This window comes from Megalops cyprinoides, chromosome 4, assembly GCF_013368585.1.
Source record: "Megalops cyprinoides isolate fMegCyp1 chromosome 4, fMegCyp1.pri, whole genome shotgun sequence".
Classification (NCBI taxonomy): Eukaryota; Metazoa; Chordata; class Actinopteri; order Elopiformes; family Megalopidae; genus Megalops; species Megalops cyprinoides.
In genome coordinates this window covers 46,597,673-46,613,056 of record NC_050586.1, presented here as the reverse complement: position 1 = coordinate 46,613,056, position 15,384 = coordinate 46,597,673, and the positions used below count along the sequence as shown (strand labels likewise).

Below are 15,384 nucleotides of genomic sequence, written 5' to 3'. Positions count from 1 at the left end.
AAGGGAACCACAAACCCAGAACCATAAAATGCCTGGTACTCTCCTGACAGCATGCACATGCGCACGCACACCCACACACAGAAACAGAAGACTGAAGCACCTGAACAGAAAAATCAGGCTATTAGATCAGACCTTGTGACCAGAGTGAGCACAGAGCACATCACTGCTGCTGAACTTGAGCTGATGAATTCTGAATCAAGATCCATTATGCCAAGTATAAAGGTTACAACCTAATGTCAAAAAAGTGCATGTTTCTTTTGGCCTCCAATGATGCATGCAAATATGTGAGAGCTACACTTCAAGAGGACTCAGGGAAGCGTTTACAGTAAACAACAGAGGAAGCTATAAATATTCAGTTTCTTACAGGTGAGAAGATAATGTTCACAAACAAAAATCACATGGATTTGGGTGAACTGGTAGGCCCACTCAGCTAGCCCACGTGCAACAGCTGTGTGCTAGAGCTTGAGAGAGACACTAATGCCGAACAGAGGAGAGAACCACTGTGAGTGTAGTTTGCTGTTAAACCACCTGTAACTGACGAACAGAGGCGATGCTTACAGATAACCCCCCCATGCGTGCATGTATGCATGTGTCTGTGTGTGTGCGTACGCATGTAAATGTATGTGTGTGCATACGTATGTGTGCGTTGTGTGTTTGCGTGTGTATATATGCATGCATGTGTGTGTGTGCTTATGTGCACGTATATGTATGTGTGTGTTATGTGTGTGCATGTGCGTGTATATGTGTTTGTGTGTGCTCTGTGTGTGTGTGTATGTGTGTATGTTTGTTGTGGCTGTATGTGTGTGTGTGCATTTATGTATGTGTTTTTGTGTGTCTATATGTACGTGTGTGTGCAGGGCAGGTATCTCTCACCTTTCGCACCAGTCTCAGTGCCTGCGTTCGCTCCACCTCGTTACTCTGCTGGATGTCAATGCACCTGCAGACATGGGAACACAGGGTCAGAGGTCACACGGTATCACTGCAGCCGACCTTTAGGATCTGCTGAGTGGATGAAGGTCAGGGCTTCGGCTGTGACTGTGGCTACCTGCCCCTGCTCTGCCCATCCCAATCATGAATGTGAGTTGCAAAGGTACTGGCTGCAAAGCCTGGTCTGGCTGCAGACTCGCTGTGACTGGAGCAGCATGGATAGTGTGCAGTCTGCAGGAACTGCGCTCTCTGTGGGGAGCCTTTTGTATTACAGCGCCTCTGAGTTAAACAACACCCCCCCCACCTCCCTGCACTGCACTCTCCTCTGCTGATGTTAACCGGGGACGATCTGTTCTTCTCACAGTCTGACTCGCGCACATACACACACGCTCTCGCCCTTGGATGGCTGCTGACTGTAATGAAAGCTGATCTGTTCTTCGCTTCCTGTTAGCGTCATACCCTCATCACCAAGACCCCCCGCCCACCCAAACACACACTTGGCTGCTGGCCCAATCAACACAATGTTAAAGTGTATGTGCGTGTCTGTGGGGGAGGGTTGTTTACTTGTTAAAGTGAACTCCTTCTAATGAAAACTTAACAGTGCTGTTATCACACTAATTCCTATAATTTTGTATGACCCTTCTCTTATACTGCAATTACACTATTGTTATTACAACTGTTTATGGCATTTACTGTTTTAGTCATTTTTTATTTTTTATTGAGCCCATTTATGATTACAGTGTACAATGCTTCAGGCATGCTCTGGATTGACAGGTGGCAGCTATCAGTCATTTACAGCAGAAACACAACAGACATCAACACAAGAGGTCACCGCTGTATGCATGGTGCAGGGTTTAAATATGTCCCTCCATCCTCCAGGTAAACACACATGCAAACACCAGTAATTTCTACTGATGCTTTAACTCTTCTAAATCAATATGGTTACTCATGATAGCTTCCAATTTACAACAACTTTTGACATCACACGGATTCAGTACCCCTGTCAGTCTCCTCAGGGGGTGAATCGGCTGTGCCTTGCTGTGGATTTCAACTTGTGACCTTCCACAGACCCTAACCACTGCTAACTGCACTTTTGGCATTGAAATCGCAGCATCACAGGAGAGGTATACCCATATGAGGTGTCTGTATTGACTGAAACCAGTTAATGCACTTTAATGCTTGGCCAAGTAACGCCACTGAGGATCCTTCAGTTTCCTCTTGGGCAGCAGTCGGGCCCTCACCTTGCGATCAGGTAGTCCACCTGGAGCTGGAGCACCTTCTGGAGAATAGTGCTATCTCGGATCAGGTAGCGGAGCGCCCGCAAGCCGGCTGCACGCACCTCCTTCGCCTCGTTGAGCAGCGCTAACCGCAGGCTGAGGGCAGAGAGAGGGAGATGATCGCGTGACTCACTGACTTCACACACAAGCTGTAAACAAGGTGCCCTGAAGTGTCAGCTCATGCCCATTAAGAATGTGAGGTATGTGAGTATGAATATGAAAGGAAAAGTGAATGCACAACATGGCAGTGTATCACAGTGGTAAGGAGAAGGGCTTGTAACCAAAAGGTTGCTGGTTCAAATCCCTCCTAGGGCCACTAAGTAGTTAATCCAGAATTGCACTGTTAAATATCCAGCTGTAAGAACATAAGAACATATGATGACGAGAACAGGCCATTCAGCCCAACTATGCTCGCCATTTCTTAATTAAAGAGTATCCAAAACTGCATCAAGTCTAGACTTGAACACAGCAAGTGTCTCTGCCTCAACTACATGACCTGGCAACCTATTCCATGTATTGATAACTCCTTGTGTAAAATAATATTTCCTTATATCAGTGCGGAACTTACTCTTAACTAGTTTCCATTTATGTCCTCTTGTTTTACAGACTGAACTCACCCTAAAGAATCTATTATAGTTAACCTTATTGATTCCTTTTATAAATTTAAATACCTCAATTAAATCACTCCGAAGCCTCCTCTCGCTTAGTCTAAATAGGTTAAGTAACTTGAGTCTTTCCTCATAGCATTTATATTTCATGCCAGGAACTAATTTAGTTGCCCTTCTTTGAACCTTTTCTAGAGCTTCGGTATCTTTTTTATAGTGCGGTGCCCAGAACTGCACACAGTATTCCAGGTGCGGTCTGACTAAGGCATTGTATAATTTCAATATAGCCTCTTTAGATTTATACTCAATACTTTTGGCTATATATCCCAGCATCCTGTTGGCCTTTTTTACTGCTACAGCACACTGCCTAGATCCTGTTAAGCTTGGGTCAACCATTACTCTCAAGTCCTTTTCAAATTGAGCACATTCTAGTTTTTTTCCACCCATGAAGTAGTCTTGTCTAAGGTTCTTATTTCCTACATGCAAGATTTTACATTTATCTGAACTGAAAGTCATCTGCCAGGTATCTGCCCACTTTTGGATGCTGTTTAGGTCTTCCTGTATTACCTTAGTTGATTCTATACTGTTGGCTAGACCCCCTAGTTTTGTGTCATCCGCAAATTTTACTATTTTACTTCTAACCTCTGCATCAAGATCATTTATGTATATAAGAAATAGCAAAAGCCCCAACACCGATCCCTGCGTTACTCCACTTCGTACAGGACCCTGCTCTGATACAATTCCTCCCACAGTTACAGTCTGCTTTCTATTAGACAGCCAACTTCGAACCCACTCGGTGATGGCTCCTGTAATTCCCGCTGATGTCATTTTCAATATGAGTCTCTCGTGCAGAACTTTGTCAAATGCCTTTTGAAATGTATAAATGAATAACTTGTAAAAATTGTAACCTATGTAAGTTGCTCTGGATAAGAGCATCTGCTAATTGACAATAATGTAATGTAAATACCCATTTTTGAGATTCTTTCCCGCCCATCACATTAAAAAAACAATGTTTTAGTCAACAGACCTCCGTGGGGAGGTCAGAGGTCATGTCTAGGAAGATGCAGTTGCTACCGGGACTTCAAATGTTTCTTTGATGCAACAGTAGGTCTCCTGGGGAATGATCCTAAAGTATCAGATACTTCAGTGGCTAATCCCCACAGCAGACTGTCAGCTAGGCTGTGCTTACATGTTAACTTGGCCATCTCAGTCCACTTTAGACATGTGCCAATGACAACACTTACCAGATAATGATTTCTTCATATGTAAACCCAAACTTCTCTTCACAGTGACCAATGCTGCAAAGAAGCTGAAGGAAAGACAGGGGGAGAGAGAGAGACAGTGAGAGAGAGAAAGAAAGACAGAGGGTGGGAGAGACAGAGAGAAAGACAGACCGAGAGAGTGAGTGGGGGAGAAGGGCTTGCTTTCATTTCAAAAGCGCAGACGAGGATATTTCCAAATGTTTGTGAGTTCATACCACCGGCACCCTAACATCAATACATTTCCACCAGAGCAAGACCAAAGGCCCAAAATGTGCATGAATTACAGTTGGAGGCAATCAGAGTGCATTTCATCACTCAGAATGAGGTAGGGTGGGGGGCCCTCACATTTCGAGACCGTGCTTTGGGAGACAGAATACCCTCACATCCTGCTTTTCTCTCTGTGACCACGTCTGCTGTTGCCTCCTGCCAAGGATGGACACAGCGCACTTGTTGACATCTAGCTGCCCAAGGCTGCTGCTGGCAAAAGGACTCACATCATTACCCACAAACGCAGCCGTACTCTCTCCCCCTGTCTCTCTCTCAGTCTCCCTCTCTTCTGCACACACAAACTAAACAAATTCTTCACACACATAAACATAAAGAGGCATGGGCCCTCCCACTCACCCACTTACATACAGACATATGTAATGTCGATAAAGATAGCCCAGTAAACAACGGATTCAAATTTACAGGGGGGGGGGGGGGGGGGTCCAGAGAGAGAGGTGAAAAAACAACAGCATCTAACAACTGAGAACATTTACTGTCTGTGCCATCTCTGCCTAACCTCAGGGAAAGTTATGTTACATGGAGGACAACAGATCAACTTTTTAACAACAAGGCCTGCACCACTGGTCTCATGCTAATCGGAACATGGGGGTTAACTGATGGCTGTGTGCCGCTCGTTCTGACGGGCAGCTCTGCAACAGCTTGTTTTTGGTTGAGATGTAGGCCTTTGATGATGTCACTGCCTACCCCCCCCCCCCCCCCCCCCCCCCCCAGTGCTGGCTGGGAGCGTGTCTCGGGGTATGAATCAGCAGCAGTAATGTCAGAACGCAGACAGCCAAGGAGGTGGGGGCATGTGACACTCCTCTAGAGATTATGTCACCTTCCTCTGGCCTCGGACCCTTAAAAGGAGATGCAGCTCAAGTCCTGTCCCGGTCCCTCTCCATAACAGTCAATAAGCCTCCCGCTCTGCACCGGGACAAGGAATGGGGTGCAAACACACCTCACACCTAGCTCCACTATATGCAATATATAAAAATACCCTTGTATCCTCCCTCCCTCTCTCTCTCAGTAAGGGTCCAAGTGGAGAGCCACTGAGTGAACTGTAGGTTTGAAATGATATTAGCAGTGGTTCTAGCAATGTAAGACAGCAGCGTGTGCTGTTGGGTTTATCACAGTAGAGGACAGCAGTGTGTGCTGTTGGGTATAGCAGATTGAGACAGCAGTGAGTGCTGCTGGGTTTAGCAGTGTGAGACAGCCGTATGTGTTGCTGGGTTTAGCTGATAATGATCTCGCAACAGAAGTGCATGTACATTCACACCCCTGTAAAGGAGACTTCACTAGTAAAGTGGATTTCAGTGAAAGCCACAGCTGGCCAGTTGCGATGAAGCCAGCAGCAGTTAGAGGGTATTTTCCTATTTCTGAACAAATTTCACTTCAGCTGGCAATATAGACAGAATCTACTCGAAACAAATCACCTCAACCAGCGATGCTACGCTGTTGGGATAAGCACCAGATATACTGTTACTCATATACAATCCAGTATCCAGTATCACTATGTCCCATTAGCTGTCACCATTTCCCTTGACGGCTGTTGGTTTTAACATTGTGCATGAAGTAGCTAGTCATTATGGTAAATTCCTGTGGTGCACGAACATGACCGCATGGGGCAGTGCAGTAGGCCTTGAGCAGTCTGGCACTGCTGAAAAATGAATTATCGGCAGTGTATTAAGGTGGTGGCAGTTAAAGACATGCCTGCAGGACCACATCGGAAATTGCTGTTTGTTTGAACACATTTTAGCCAAATACAAAAGGGCTGAAACACAAAGGCAGCTGCAAAAGTAGAGTCCTCCAGACAGTGGACGGGTAGGGTCTGCCATGCAATGGGAAAGAAAAAGCCAGGTCAAGTAAACCCATTCTTTTACATCGTGTTTTCCTCTTCACCTGAACTGTGCCACCTTGTGGAATCTCCTGCTGTTCTTGATGGAGTTCCCCTTCTTCAGTTCTGAGCCACAAATGGGTCTTTGCATGCACTAGCAAGGACGTGCTTGCATGGCGGTGGGAACCAGAGGGGAGACACATACCGTTGAATAACGCCATTACACAGGATCCAGACGAGCGAGATCCTCTTACTTTTGCACCGTGTGTTGGAACAATGAGAACAACACGGTGAGTTACACCTCATCATGCAGACAAAGGTAGGGAGAAACTAGAGAGCTAGAGATGTGGATGTCTGCCCGCAGCGGTATTTCCTAAAAATGTCACCACAAAAGAAAACGGGCAAAAAAATACTCACCTCAAACATGAGACAGTGCAACTTTGTTTAGCTCATGTTCGTGCCCCCAAGGGTAGAAATTATTGATGAGTGACTCCAAATATTTGTTTTTTGTCTCCACAGGGGAAGTAAAAACATGTCGCACACTGTTGTGTACCAATGAAAAAACACTCTTCAGCATGGTATGGTCCATCCTGAGAAGTCTTTCCAGTTTCAGCAGTACAGCTATTTGCTATTCACAACAACAAAGTTTGCATAGCCACTTCTTTCTCAGGACTTTTAATGAGTCATATTGGCTGTCATGTTCTCCTGCCACATTAGCGGTGTAAAATGTAAATTGACATATGTAAGAAGCAGTACCACCCTCACCTGAAGCCTGCAATTTTCTACCCAAGTTTTCTTCTCCTTAAAGTCCCTAAGAGTGGGCCTCCATCTCTTCACAACTTCATGGAGTGTCATAGCTTCCATAGCTAGTTTAATTAAAGTAACCAAACCCCCGTACCGCAGAAGGAGCTGCTGTAAGAGAATGTGGGTGCATAATTTGAAAGGGGCCGTCACTCTGCGGTCCATATACCATACATTCATACAAAACACACAAGGTTGTAAAAGCGTACAAGATTTACTCTGGAGGATGAGAGTTTTTGCACATATCACACTAATCAGTGCAAATTTGGAAAATCTTCACCAGTCACATTTGAAACAGAGATCTTTGTCATGTTGGGTCAGATCCTGAACACCTCATGAAGCGGCCATTTGTGGCTTCAAATAAAAAAAAAATTTTAAAAAATGCCACAACTCACATGTTGCATTCTCAAGCAGGCTGAGGCACTCCATTACAGGGGCGCATCATTTGGTTCCTAATTTTTTAAGAGCCCTCTGGATGCAAAAAAGAGGGTCAGGCATTCAAGTCTCATAGCTGCTCCATAATTCCAGAGAACTCAAGACCCCGAGACGCTCACCGCTTGCGCCTGCTTAATTTGCCGCGGGCAATCGTTATTATCTGAACAGCTGTAATTACGCGGCCGCTGCATGGTTACAACAATCTCCTTGCCAATGACGGCAGTAATCACTGTCATTAGGCGGAAATACCTTTATGAAGTTGTTCAGATGGCCCAGTTTCCGCATGTTGGTGACTCCCTGCGGCTTGGCAACATTCTGCAGGATTTCGCGCAGGTTGTTGGAAGGCTCTGTGGGAAACAAAAGGGGGGAGGGGGGTGGAGGGGGGGGGGAATTAAACAGTCATAAGCTTTAAAGAATTTCCACTCAGTCGAGGACAGTTAATCCCCTTGGATTTGCATCTGCACAGGAAGGAGATAAGGGGAAAGTGAAATGTAGGTGCTGTGCAGTTAACGCCAATGTCCCGGTCCTGCCTGCCTTCCACGCGCTTGGCTAGCTAATCTCATGACAGGGGGCTCCTAGGACCAGGCCACCCGGGTCACGGCAGCTAATTACACCACAGCACTGCCCCCTCATACTGTGACACAGAAGCATCTGCACCAGACTGACACAGGGACATCTGATTTACCCATCTTCACCATTTCATCCTTCACTTCATCTCCCAATTAAAAACAGTACTTTTCGGGTGCTGGGTGACCCTTTCTCAATATCATTTTCTTATATAATGCAGCAGATTTGGTACAGCTCATCTGACAGCACAAAAGCTTATAGAACCGCTGATTAACAGAAAGCAACAAGTGGTAAAGCAAATATGTCTTTATTCCAAGGTTGGACACAATGTCTCCTCAGAACTGAGCCAGAGCTTTCCGTCATCAAAATAATATTACACTTCTGACTTGGAGACTCAGGTCAGCCAATCAGATGAGTATCTCTGTCCTTCTCCGCTCCTTGTCTGTCCAACGGCTCAGACGCTCCACTCCGAATTCCAGCATTCTGGCGGATGGAGACAGGCCCGGGCATGCCGGGGCGAGAGCGAGGAGACCCCTGGCTCTCAGTCAAAGGAAAAAGTCAAACTGCTAGGGGGCCGCTGCCCTCTCCCTAGCTCCTCCCACAGCCCCTCCCCTGCACAGCTAAATCAATGACCTGACCAGGCAAGCTCCCTTTCCTACCTTCTCGGGATCCTGAAAGTGTAGTGGCTTTTTAAACATTCGTAACATACGCCCTTGTCTTTCAACTTTGTCTCATGTAATTAACTTGTCACTGCCACGCAGGCCACACCCATTCACAAATTTTTACTGGGTATGACATAACAATTATGCTACTCCCTGGTATGTAACCTCAGATAAATGCCTGAAAACATTAAATTAACATGTCAGCCAGTGGACGGTCTCCATAGTCACCGTCTGAAATCTTGGTAAACGGGCTGTCTGGTGTGAAGCCACATGAAGTGAAGAGCCTGGTACCTTTCTGTCTGCGTAAGAGCCCTCACACAGCATAACATAACTCAGCAACTGCAGCATACAAGATCTCCTAAAAACTGGGGTTTACAAGCCTGAGGATGATGCAGGGTTTGGATACTGGGTCTAACAATGATGTATTCTTTCACTTTAGCTTCTCCAAAACAGTTTCTCTAAACAGACTGATCTAATTGCAAAAGCTTAGATGGACTAAGAGGCCAAGCGACCCAACACCTACACTGCTTGAGAGTCTTGAACAAGAACAATTGTCACCTTTAAAGTGTGAATACTCTTTGACAGAGGAGAGGTAGCCAGACAGCTGGTACTGGCAGATGCCAGTAAATATTACTTTTGATTATAATGCCTGGAAAAGGTATTTGATCATACCCCTTATAGTCCAAAACACCATATGCAAATACTGGAGTGGAGTGCATCATTAACAACTTCCTAAATCACCCTCCTGGCACAAACCTTTGGCTCAATACCGTAATAATCACAAAGGTATGAACTGCCCTTTTCGAAGACTCAAACCCTGAGGTGCAAAGCAACTGAAATTAAAACTGGACAAATCTGACCTCTGTTAGTTCTTCACATACTCCATTGACATTAATGTAATAGTGAAAGAGATATTCTGCCCTCTGATATGCTGGTAGCAAAGCTATGACTGAAAGTGTAGTATCCTGACCACAAGTACTCAATACTGTCAGCTGCAGTCCTCGTGAATCTAATGTTCCATTTATCGTGCAGTTATTTTTTCACGGCTCGACTATGGATTGGCAATAGATAGAATAGATTGACAGATGTCAAGCTGCTGGTTTAGATGATAGAACCATGGTGGATGGGGACAAACAGGACTGTATGAGACTCCACCACTGACATGTGATGGGCGTACTTCCATTTGCCATGTGAGGGAAAGAGATGTTAATCCGAATAGGGGAACAAACAAACGCAGCATAATTACCTGCGGAACAAGCCTCTACAAGGCATCCAATCTCTCAGACCTCCTACTGCCATTTGCACTACTCAAGCTTCACCGGCATGACTAAACCCCTTGAACAGCCAGAGACAAGCAGAGGAAGTATCACTCATTGTTTTAATCATATTGTTACTTGGAGAGGTGATATCAATACAAGCATTCCTACTTGCAAGTGAGACACTAGTCAACATCACATGTGCTGGTGGAGATAGCTGAACATGTGTGATTTCTTCATGGATCTCCAATACCACCAAATCAGATGAAGGAACATGCCCTTCAGCCAAAGTATTGGTGCCCATTCCTCCTCAGACTGGATGCAAAAAACCATTGCTGAGGCAAAGAGAGATGACAGACAAATTTTAAATTAACTACATTAAAAACCAGAAAGATGTAGACATCCACATAGTGAAGACATACCTAAGGATGTCATGTCCTAATTTTAGTTTATACATACACACACACACACACACACACATACATATACATACATATACACACACATATTTTATAATATATATATATATATATATATATATATATATATATGCAACTATATACATGCAGTTTACCCCTGAGAGCTGACAAGCACAGAGCAACCGCATGGTCAGACGTTATTCTCTAGAGGCCTCTTATGTCTTCACATCAAAAAATTATCACAGTTTTGAATAGTTGAGGGGAAAGATGCTAACATTTAAAATCAAGGCACTTGACACTGCTGAATGCAGTTCTGGCTCTGGGTGCTTTTCCAATTGTGTCATTTGTTTGGCCAATGGTACCAGACTAGAGCCATGTTAACTGTTAACTATCTCTGTAATGAAGAATATGATTGAGCCCCAGGCAGAAAGAAGACACATTGCTCAGCTGGTGTAAGCCATTACCAGAAATAAAAAGTGTTCAGCAAAGCATCTACCTCACTAGACAGGTAAAGAGCTTTAAAACTGGCTTTGGGGCAGAGATAGGATGAGATGTTTTACTGGCATCAGTAGCAAGCCATGGACACAACACACTTTGAAGCAAATGTCTATCATTCAAGCAAGCTATCCCTTAATGTCAGTATCTGATGTTAAAACTGCAACTGTTCATAATGATCATGGCTGCATCTCCCCAGAGTCATCAACAGTTCTCAAGTTAATACCATTAGGATATAAGAACATATATAGCCAATGTGCAGTGTGGAAATGCATCACTAGTAGATAAATACGAAGTTTGTCCACAAAGCATCACCTCTCACTAATACAGCACTGAGCTGCAAAAGAATGTGTTCTCAAACAGCAGAGGAGAGAAGTGGGGTTTGGAGGGTGTCAGAGAGAGAATTCCAGAAACCACTGAACAGAAAGAGTTAGACTTCAGCAGAGGAGGAAGACTTGCAGTGACTGGGGATAAAGGAGGAGTGTGAGAACAAGGGACAGGCAGGTCCCCCTGGTGTGTCTCTGAGATGGGGGATTTGGGGGAACTCCCGAAAGAGCCCAGATGGAGCTGTGCCATTCCGTGCAGCGTCTAACGGGTGCTCTGGAGGCTGCCAGGGTGTCACTGCTGCTGCTGCTGTTACCGCTGTTATTGTCACGCGGTGCATTCATTCACACGCTTGTGAAAACCAGGCCGTCAGGGAGGAGAGAGAGCAAGCTGCTCGGGCCATCTGACTCACTATCTCACCCTCTCGTCTCTGTGGTGCATCCATTAAAATAGTCCTCATACGAGTACAGACATAAAACACACCCCAAAAATTCTGAGACATCTGACCAGATTCATTGTACAGTCATTTTATAAAATAAAGGATATTTAAAGAAAAAGCTGTAAGAATTCCTTATGGGCATATGCCACAGCAACCATCACAGTGATGTGATTGTTTTTATAAGAGCCCACTTTAAACACAACCTTCTTCTGTAACCCTCTTCTTCTGTAAACCTTAAGCACTCTTTCTTTCTGCCCAAAGGATGTGCTTGTGATGCTGTCCAGCCAGCTGCCAGCAGTGTGCCACAAGAAGCGAAAAAAATCAGCACCATCAATTAACAGAATGCTCGTTCAATGTGACAAAACTGATGCCTTAATGTTCCATTTCCACAATTGGGCGGCTTTTATATTCAGAGAACTGTACTTGGCCAAAGATGTGCTACTTAACCTTCCTCACAGGAGGGTATAATTTATGCAGGGCAACAGTCATTTTATCAGCACAAATATATTTATTTCAGTATTTGAGACCCATTTACTAAATGAGGTAACAATGTCCCAAAGTAGGTCAGAAATGAGTCACTACATTAAAATGTGTCCACAGAGTGCATCTCACAGGGAGAAAGCTAAACTGAACCCAAAGGGGGGGGGGTTTCAATTAAACTACTATGTGGCTTTGTCCTTGCCTTTCAGTAATGAATTTAAATGCTACACATATGATGACATGTAACAGTTGAACAAATGTAGGCCTAATTTTTCTTTACATTAAATGTTTACTCAAAACTCAAAACTAAGGACAAAGCACTACACAACACTGAATCCCTCTCTAAATATTATTGCAACTGACATGTACCAGCATTTTAAAAAGCAGCAAGCAGTCTTCAATCACATCCAGTCAAAAGACAAAAAGACAGGTCTATGGTTGCAGGAGCATCATCCAAAATTACACTGAGTGAAGGGACCTCAGGTACAGCCTGTCCCTTGAATTATCACAGACCTGCACATGGGACAATCCTCAAAAGCAGAGGATTTGGGTTGCAGAATGTCTCCAAGCCATAAGTGGGAGGAACCCAGACATGATTATTCCAGAGAAAAGGCCTAAATTAATCTCAGGATACAGAGAAAATGTTAAAGACAGTAATACCCAATGAATGAATTCTGAACAGCATGCCAGATAGCAAAAATATTATGCACCGCCAGTAGTTATGCTTGTAAACATTCAAGTGTCGGTGCTGGTGTTGAGCATTTCGTACTTAAAACAACTGAAAAGCTGGTTCAGATAAAAACACTCAGCTTACCAGCCTTACTGTGTATGTTCTACCTGACAAAGAAGGCTACAGCTTTTCCCCTCATGTATACTAGCCATGTGCTGAACACTGACAATGTTCATTCTAGTCATGAGCTTGTAGCAATGTCTTTTGCATACTCCATCTTACTGAAGTTGTAATACTTCATCACCACAGACAAAAAGGTCTGCTCTGTGCCAAGCTGTTCTTTCCTGTTAATAGCCTACTATGTTATACAGTTACTTGTATTTTCCAGTCTCAGCTTGAAAAAAAAGATGTCCAGGCTGTGTCCGAGAAGCAACGAATTATCTTCAATTTAAGACGACTTTTGAAGGTCCTTAAAAATACACTGCATCAGTGTTATGATGTCACCTGTTCTGTTGTTACATCAAACTGGTAGCAAAACAAAAAAAAATCACTGACTTCACTGCACTGCCTCTGGCATATATTATACAGTCACAAGAGCAAGAGAAAATGCACATGGAAAAGACCAACATATGCAGTCACCAGTCATTGAGTGACGGGATGACAGGAGGGGAATACATGAGGCAACGGTTCAAATTTAACATCTTAATAGCAGTGCAGTCAGCCAACCGACCGCTTTTCCTCTGAAGCAACAGTAAACATGCTCCTCAAAGCATTTTGCAAGATCGTATAGATCCCCACACAGTATAGGTTTGTACACCTTCCAGGAAACTCACATTTGCTGCGTTCCTGACATGATTCGCTCGCATTAGTGGCAGACAGCAGGCGATAGACACACGTGATGCCAGAAAAAAATCCAAAACTCACGAAAAGGTTGCAGGCTGTTTGAAGGGGGGCGTAGGATCGGTTTGATTAGGCAAGTTAATTGTATTTGTGAGGCGGCAGCGGTTGGCTAGAAACTGGATAAGTCGTTTTTGCAATTACTGCGGCAGTACGATGTGGCTAGGTTACCGTTCAGACAGCTAACTGTTTAACATATCCTGATGTGATCAACCACAGCAAGCTACACTGATCGCGACTCTGTGAAACATGCGTTTGTTTACAATCAACACACTGGCGCTGTCTGTGTTTACGCCTGTAGATGGGGGACGGGGTATCCGAGGAGAGGGGGCGTTTTTAGTTGCTGTGTCAGCCATTGCAGACATAGCAAGCCAGCTATATTCATTTTTGATCGTCAAAAACACCGACCTCGCGTGGTCAGGGCGTCGTTCCCAAGCTATCAGCATTTGATGACTAGCAGCTAGCCAGCTTGTTAAGCGTTGCGGACATCGACGTTATTTAACAAACATTAAAATTATATTTGCTGCGACACTGACATGTTCTCCAAAGTGGCTCTGGCTACCTCTGCTGCCTAGCTGGAACAAACCTCCAGCAGGGCAGACCCTGGCCCTTGGTGCAAGGCAATCTCGCAAAAATAACCTCTTCTAGACAGGACTCAACACTGGAGCTATAGGAAATACTCTTAGTGTGGATAACTGGAAGTACGTATACGTATGTCATGTCAACTGAGAAGCAAACTACCAAGCGAACGCATTCACCAGCCTAACTAAATAACTGGCAAGCGATCGAGGCTATGATTAAAGACACATTAGCTGGCTAGAAGAGAAGGCTAGCCAGATAGCTAACACAGCAGCTAATCAAAACATCACTATCCACATAGGGCCATCGTACGACTTAGTGATTTTTAAAATGAATTTCATTCACATAAAACTGATGTAAATGCAAAATAGTAGCTTCTGTGCGGTACCTTTTCTTTCCCTGAACAATATCACAGCAGTAGCTTTTAAAAACAGAGTCGCCCCCCCCCTCCCCTTCCAACAATCGCCCTCTCCCTTCTGTCTGTTCCTTACCTCTGGTTAGATCGAGCGGTACGTTTTCCTCCCCGCTGTCATTCCGACCTGTCAGACAGAGAACACCAGCACGATCAGGACACAAACCTACATCATCGTACGCCAGAGGATTCAAGGTTCGTCGGCACGAAGGAGGCGAGGCCCTGGTACCGAAACGAGCGTCTCTGCCTTACCTCGCATCCGAAGACTTCGGATCGGACGGCCTCGGATGCTGACCGCCATGTTTCCAGGGACATTCACAACACCGGAAACATCGGGGATTATCGCGAGAGGAAAAAAGGAGCGGAGGGAGCTTCAAAGGTATCACGCTTCGCCGAAGCCCGAAGCGACTTGCGGCGGATGACGTCAGAAGGTAGCGCTGCATGCCCGAACAAATTCTAAGCGGAACCTCAAAACTACCGGTTCCCTTTTGTTCATAGCAGTATATACTGAAAAGTACGGAATAAAGGCATCTCCTATTTTCGATGACACAAGTGTGATGAATTCCCAGATTTCACAACGATGCATTGCTTGGCCTTGTTTCTTCAATGGTAATTTTAAGGCTATTGCAATAATACATAAAACGAGATAATGAATCGCAGATGGATTCACGTAGACGAGACACCATGAATGACTAATGTTATTTTTTATTCTAGATTGTTCTGTGACCGGTTTAGAAGACAACTGTCTGTGCTCTAAAACCTTTTTCACAGATGTT

The 15,384-nt window shown here is 44.6% G+C and overlaps 1 protein-coding gene across 1 annotated transcript in view; it reads right to left on the bottom strand.

Annotated features, from left to right (window-relative positions):
• Nucleotides 1–14,922, bottom strand: part of rictora (RPTOR independent companion of MTOR, complex 2 a) — a 45,316-nt gene extending 30,394 nt beyond the window's left edge. The window contains exons 1-6 of the mRNA XM_036526340.1: nt 14,861–14,922; nt 14,688–14,735; nt 7,658–7,755; nt 4,054–4,118; nt 2,169–2,300; nt 874–937 (exon numbers count right to left, since the gene is read on the bottom strand). Of these exons, the coding sequence (XP_036382233.1) occupies nt 874–937; nt 2,169–2,300; nt 4,054–4,118; nt 7,658–7,755; nt 14,688–14,735; nt 14,861–14,909 (456 nt within the window). The 5' untranslated portion in view covers nt 14,910–14,922. The remainder of the gene's footprint in view (nt 1–873; nt 938–2,168; nt 2,301–4,053; nt 4,119–7,657; nt 7,756–14,687; nt 14,736–14,860) is intronic.
• Between the last annotated feature and the right edge of the window lie 462 nt (nt 14,923–15,384).